At 31.9% G+C, this 7,659-nt stretch overlaps 1 protein-coding gene across 1 annotated transcript; it reads right to left on the bottom strand.

Moving 5' to 3' along the window:
- Positions 1-727: 727 nt before the first annotated feature.
- LOC133688657 (probable pectate lyase 12) lies at positions 728-4,687 on the bottom strand. The gene is made up of 5 exons (XM_062108227.1): positions 4,346-4,687; positions 3,610-4,073; positions 2,803-3,245; positions 1,462-1,670; positions 728-1,033 (listed from the first exon to the last, which is right to left on the bottom strand). The coding sequence occupies exons 1-5, from the start codon at positions 4,474-4,476 to the stop codon at positions 820-822; spliced, it is 1,461 nt and encodes a 486-aa protein (XP_061964211.1). The 5' UTR covers positions 4,477-4,687; the 3' UTR covers positions 728-819.
- Positions 4,688-7,659: the final 2,972 nt, after the last annotated feature.

The raw sequence follows: 7,659 nt of genomic DNA on the forward strand, positions 1-7,659 counted from the left end.
ACTCGAGTTGACTCGGTTTTTTTTAATTTGATTTTTTTTTAGTTTCACTCTTCAACATTGAGTTGGTTTGAGAATTAAGTTTTAAAATATTTTTCAATTTGCCTTCTATATGGATATCTATATCTCATGACCCAAGTCGTGGATGTAAAGAGTTAACTTGGTTTAATTAAGTTATTTTTTATGTTTTTTTTAATTCTTTTCGTTTTCAATTTTAACCTTCAATATTTAGATTTTTATTGTTTTTAAATTGTTTCTTTTTTTTATTTTTCCATTAACAATATTGTCTAGCATGTCATCATCTAGTATTTTTTTTTTAAAAAAGATGGTGTTCAATATACATCAAATTTTGAGTTTATAGTTAAATTTTTATATTAAAAAAGTAATATAACTTGATAGGAAGCACAAATCAGATATCTAATAAAAACCATGCCTCGATAGCATTTGTGGATGTCACGTGCTTCTTTTTTATATTTTTTTTAAGAGGTATAAAATTAGAACCGTAAGATTTAGATGGGATAATCATTGCAAGAATTGGTGAAAACAGGTTCTTAATAAAATTCCGGATGTTAAATTGAAATGGTGAAATTTTATACTGTTGAAAATATAATACAGATTATTTTTTAAAGTATTTTAGTTTAAAAATATATTAAAATAATTTTTTTATTTTTAAAAAATTTATTTATAATATTAAGACACCAAAATAATTTAAAAATACAAAATACAATAATTTAAAACTAAAAAATTTAAAAATCTTTTAAAAGTTCAGTTTAACGGCGATGACCAACACCGCCAAGGAAAAATTACAACTTAGTTTTCCTGCTACAACATGGATGTCAGTGCTGCTTCTATAATGTACTGGAAAGATAACAGGTAGATCAGTGCAGTCAAAATAGGAAGAAGAGCATATGGAGAGGGAGGTGGCAACGAAATACTGCTACCGGAGTAGTCATCCAAATAGTCATCGCCTTCGCCGGATCCTAATCCCTCTTTGCCGCCATTTGACCCTGTGCTCCACATTCCCAGATTGTTGTTCCTGCTCATTCCATTTCACTCAGTCATGTCTAACGTAAGTCGTAACAAATTCTTCTAACATTAACTAACAACTGATTACTTAATCTTCACTGTTTCTTGCAGCCCATAGCATCAAAGTGAAACAAAACCTGCGGTTCAGTATTAATTTTTGCCTAGAAACTATTCATTTGGTGTACAGTTCTGAACTAGTCATGACTCCTTTTAGCAGCCGAAATCCCAACTTAAGAACCAGGTATATGGCAGAAAATCAAGCCCAGTATGGCAATGGAAATAAATCCCAGGATTTGATTGGCATCAGAAACAAAAAGTAGGGTTGAGGGTGTTCCTAGAAATTTAGTGAGAGAAAAGGGGATAGAATTAAAGGTAAAAAAGAAGAAGAAAGTAAGGGGGAGAGAGAGGAAAGGAAAGGAAAGAAATGTCACTGTGTACCTGCCACCAACACCGAGGACGCCAGAGTGCATGGTGAGGAGGTCAATGAGAACAGCTGACTTGGGCTCCACACTGTAGGCCTTCTCATACTTCACCTCTAGTTCCGCACCTGAGGCCACAAAAAATGCTCCATTAACCAATATGTCTCCCTCCGATCTCCAATTCCAACCTCTCCAATCATCTTCAGCCGTGTCCACCCGCTTCGTAACCTGCACAAACCACACCCTCCCTTTCATGCTCACTCTACTCGACATTAGCTATTAAGCATATGATAATAATTATGATTAAAAATATTTTTTTACTTGAAAATATATTAAATATTTGAATATTAAAATAATAAAAAATATAAAAAAAATTAAATTTTAAAAAAATACAATTTTAATTGTGTTTTTAAACACTGTTTTTATAAAAATATAAAACACAAGAGTTTTGTCAAAACTCTTGCTTCATTATTTTTTAATTTTTCATTCTATATTATTTGGTTTATGTTCACTTCAAATGATACGAAACGATTCATCTAACAGAACCCAACTAGTTTAAGATTAAACTTTTCTTTAGTTATACGAATTTGAATAATGTTAAATATAAATATATATATATATATATATTAAAAGACATAAACATGTTTTTTTATAAAATATTTAGTGTTTAGATTTTACTATTGTAATTTAAAAAAATATTTTTAATTCTAATTTTTTTAAAATATATATATTTAATTAAAACAACTAAAGTTTTACACTCGATATAAATAAAAAGTAAATCCCAAAGACCATCAAGACACCAAACACACTCTTGGTATTATTACTCTACTCATTTGCTCCTGCTGTGTGCTTTGCGTTATTCTAATAATTAGGATTTTGCACCGAATTTTCTGTTTTCTTCGAAAATGGCGACATACGGGTCAAATCTTGTTTTGAAAAATTGTCTCAATTATTATCTGTGCTCATGCCTGCCAACAAACTGAAGGGCATATTTCAAAAAGAAGACTTGTTAAAGACAAAAGCAAGAATAGAAATTGCTTAGAGATTGGAATATTTAGATATAAAAGTGGATTTGGGATTCTATTAAAGATGCGAACCAGTACCATTTTTTGTTTTTCTAGTGGCCGGATTATATGACAAGAGTAAAATCTTCAAAGGAAAAACTCCCACCATAAAATATATATTATATTATATACTAGGGTTTTCATGTTTATAAATTCAGCAATGATAACCCCACCTTGAAAAGTACTTGAAATCAGGTGATTGGCCATTAGGGCATAGGCCCATCAAAATGCAAAATAGTAACACCATTACAAAAAAGTAAGAGCAAAAGTGTGAATCAGCAGTAGTTTTATTTTACCTCTTTAGCATTGCGATTGGAAGGAGCTGTGTAACGATTCCCTTGGCTGTTAATGGTAGGGTTACCACTACCACCAATAGCGTACATTTCCCACTGTGTAAAATCATTGTTCACCACATGAATATACCCTCTTCTACATCTAGGCATTCTCTGCACCAACTTCTCACCAAAGTGGTTGAAGGCTATGGTCACCTGCATCCCGGAGTCAGGCGAGTAATCATCACTGTGACCTAGCAGCATAACCTCATTGTGATGGGAGAAAAAGTTGTTTGATATTGTGATCCCTGTGGACCCCATCACAGCATCAATCAGACCGTCCTTACAATGAGAAAGTGAGCAGTGATCAATCCATATGTCTTTGGAGCCGAAGATGGAAATGCCATCACCATCCGACTTGGTCCGGTACCCAAAGTGGGTCGGGCTTGAACGCACATTAGTATTACCTGCGTTGGGAACAAGACAGAGAGAGTTTGTCACCATTTCTCCCAGTTCTTGAGAGAGGGTTTACTGCAATTTTGGAATCTTATGGTTATTTTAATCAATATCTCGCAGCTGCCCACACTCCAGGATCAACCAAAAAAAAAAACATTTTCAGTTTTCTCCCATTACCTGAAGAAATTTGGGGTTACTAGGACCCACCCACAATAAAGAAAGTAGTTAAAGATGAAAAGGCAGGATTCTAAACGGATCCTAAGTTCAGCTAAAAAGTTCTTTAGCATCTTGGATTATTGTAAATCCTGGATATATTGCGCCACTCAGAAAGGAAAAAAGAAGAAAATAAAGGAGCAAATGGAGACAAAACTTTACCTGACTGAACACAATGGTGAATGTGTATGTTGTGAATAATAACATTGCTTATATACTGCAGAGTAATGCAGCCACCACCCGAAATGTGAACATTAGCCCCACGTCCATCAAGGGTTTTATAGCTATTAAAAATGAGTTCTTGGGACAATTTAATGAGCATGTTAGTGGGAAACACAATCCAAAGGGGCTGAGGTTGTATCACAGCATATCTGAGAGTTCCTGGCCTTGGATTGACAGCATCATCATCCGAGGAGTCGGTCACTATATAATATTCACCGTTCTTGCCACCCATTGCGTACTGCCCGAACCCAATAGCGCAATCCGCCAGCCTCTGGCGATTGTTGGGCCAGTCTGGGTCACACTTCCAGCAATCATCTATGGGGTTACCTGTTAGGCATGTGGATTGATCTTCTTGAGATAGTACTTGTAGCGTTTGCCTTCTTGATACGGAAGCATTTACTCTTCTGCATTCAATGAAAGTTCAATTTTTAGAACTAGAGTGACCTTAACGACACAGTAACCCTGAAAAAAATGAAAATACAGCAAGGATCCCGTTTAATCTTGAACCTGCAGGACCCAAAACAATTCATACAAAGAAATTTTGCAGCTGGGAACTGGAAAACATGAATGGAGTAAAATACAAAGAAATGCAGACAACTCAGTCAGCCAACATACATATATATAAGAACCAAGAACAAATTAAAACGACAGGGCTAAGTTAGACTCGGCATTGTACCTCTGAACTTCTTGAACAACTTCTTCAGGGTTGGGGTGTGGGGTGAGAAGGGTGCGGTTAAGCATTGCCGACCCAAGTGGAGAAAATGAGCTAAGAATCAGAGTTAGGACAATGCAGCTTATTGTAAGCATTGTGTTGCTCAAGTTGAGGCTGGAGAAATGGGTGCTTTCACTGGAGCGTGGTTCTAAAGAGGCAGCGCTACAGCTTTCCAAGTTGCAGCATTCTTTTGGGAATTTTGAATATTGTGACCTAAGTAGAAATGTTACTCTTAAGTCTTAAATGTAATTATTCATACATGTGTATGAGTGGAGAAGATAACCACTTTATCTCTCTCTCACTCTTTTGTCTTCTTTATCCCCATTAGTGTTTGATTTATAATCATGGAAACTGACCCTTTAGAGATTTCATTTGACAGGGGTAAAAAGGAAAGGAGATCAGGCACCCCCTAACAATTTATAACAAAATAATCATTTACTAATACCAATTCCACTACACTGATCAAGTTTTTATCCATATGAACTTAATTCGGCGTATAATGATTCCTTAATTAGATAGTTTTTATCCACAGAAATCTCTAGTTGTGTGATAATTTATGGAGAAGAGAAGTGTGTTTATTCCAGTCTCATCCTTCCAAGTTATGTTGGAATTATTTTACAAGTCAGAATCTATTTTGATTTACATGCTCTCCCATGTACAATATATGATAGAGTATTAAAAATCAATTTTGTGAAATATAATTTTAGATTATCATTCAAAAAATTAAAAAATCAAAGATCAAATTTAATATATATATAAAAAACATCTTTTCCACTTACACTATTCAAAAGACACAAAAAAGTTCTATTTGATCCCTAAAGTTTCTTCTTTTGATAATTTACTCCCTGTTCTTTTAAACTTTTACATTTTAGTTATAAAACTTTATTTATTTTGTATTTTAGTCCTAGTCATTGTGAAAGAATAAAGAAAGTCTTCAGAAAAGAAAGAAGAGAGAAAAAGTTCTCAAGTGATCAAATTTCAACCATCAATAACTATGATTTCAATATCCATGCATTCATCTTTAAGAAAAAAAAACTTAATGGGAATGGTTTCTACTTTAAATAATGCTCATAAACATAAATCAGGGCTTAATAAATTATATTTATTTAAATTGATTTTAAGTTTTTCTTCATATTAAAATATGTTTTGTGGTTAGAAAATGAAGTTTAGAAGTCAATATAATATTTTTGGGTTAAAAGAGGTTGAAATTTTAGTTTTTAGAGTCCAAATACTTGAAACCTATTCCTGGGTCACTAAAGTCACCTCCAATTATAGAAAAATATTGCAGACATATAACTTGTTGTTTGCTCAGGTGAACATCATCATTTTAAAAAACATAAAGATTGATAACATGTCATTTGATTGTTTTTTTATAAAAAAAAAAAAACCAAGCATGCAAGACAAGCCATCCAGACCCAAGCACGCAGGCCCATCCTTTTAGCCTATACACGCCTAGCTTTTTCAAAATGATTTTTTTTTAATTTGATTATTTTTTGTTTTATATTTTATAATAAAATTCTTTTTAAATAAATATATCATAATGATATTTAAATAATTATTCAATGATGTCATAGTTCTTAAATAATTTTAGAGCTTTCTATGGTAATATTATAATTACTTTTTGAATAATTATATATGAACCTAATATTCATATTTAAAAAAAACAATTATTCATGAATATTGAGTAAAATATATGTTTTATTATTTTTTATTGTAAATTTTCATATATTTTTTGTTAGATTTCCTATTCTTATATTAACAAAAACATTTATGGTAAAATTTATCGATGAATGATTTTTTATTATATTTTAAGTTATTATATTTGCTTTTAATATTATGATACATTTTTATTTAAAAAATAATTCTTCTAATAAAAAATAAATGTTTTTTTTTTAAAACAACACATGAATACAAAAAGGGAATTTTTGATTAAAGAGATATGTTTTCCTCTTTATTTCAAATCAGTAGGATTTTTTAAAATATTTGTTTTATTTTTATTTTTTAGTTAATAAACCATACTTCTAATAAAAAAAAATTAAAACAAAACAATATATAAGAATAAAAAAGTGAATTTTGACTAAAAATATATTTGTGAACTAGTGAATGGGGTGGGAGATTAAGACCGATAACTTGGGTTTAGAATTCTCTTTGATACTTAAGTTAGCACTAGTGTAGAAGAAATAAAGCCTTAAAGGTTATCTTTTGATGCTTGAGTTACCATTGATGTTGAAGGAAAAAGCCTTGGAGAAAACTATTTACTTGATAGCTTATGTACATTTATATAGTCATGAGCGACCCCAACTTGCATGGAAACAATGTTAGAAATAAAAAAAATATTATGACACCGATCTTAGATATCTTTTTATGAGATAATAGCTTTTAATTATTAGTAGTTCAAAGTTAAGTGAAAAAAATGACATAATGAGGGGGACGCTTGGTCATTCCTCTAAGAGGGGGAATGTTATGGGGAGAGCATGTAATCATATCCCAACCTAAAAGCTTAAGCTCTTAGGTGAGGTCCCAGGATATGATTTATATTATTCTCTAACACACCCCCTCAAGTGAAAGCCCTTTGGGCTTGAAACTTGCACAGACCCACTTTACCTTGTGCTTAATTTTTATCAAATAAATGGGGATGGTGAGATTCGAACTCGTGACCACTTGGTCATCAAGGCTCTGATACCATGTCAAAGAACCATCTCAACCCAAAAGCTTAAGCTGTTAGGTAAGGTTCCAAGATATGATTTATATTATTCTCTAACACACCCCCTCAAGTGATTTGGGGATGGTGAGATTCGAACTCGTGACCGCTTGGTCATCAAGGCTCTGATACCATGTCAAAGAACCATCTCAACCTAAAAGCTTAAGCTCTTAGGTGAGGTCACAGGATATGATTTATATTATTCTCTAACACCCTGTAAGAAAATCAAAGAGCTTGTTTTTACGTTTCAAAAATTTTTATAAAAAAATTTATTTTTTATTTGTTTTTTATTTTAAAATAATATTTTTTTATTTTTTAAATTATTTTAATATATTGGTGTTATAAATAATTTTTTAAATATAAAAAAATATTATTTTAATATATTTTCAAATAAAAAATATTTAAAAAAATAATTACTATAACATTTTCAAATCTCTTGACGAGGGAACATATTGATTCTACCAAAAGGTGGATGCGTGACCAATTCGTTAAAAAAGAATGCACAGTCAGGTTAAATTGTGTGGGGGAAGACACGTAGACGGATCATCTACAAGAGGATGAAGAACTCAGTCATGTT

Source organism: Populus nigra, chromosome 3 (genome assembly GCF_951802175.1).
Source record: "Populus nigra chromosome 3, ddPopNigr1.1, whole genome shotgun sequence".
NCBI lineage: Eukaryota > Viridiplantae > Streptophyta > Magnoliopsida > Malpighiales > Salicaceae > Populus > Populus nigra.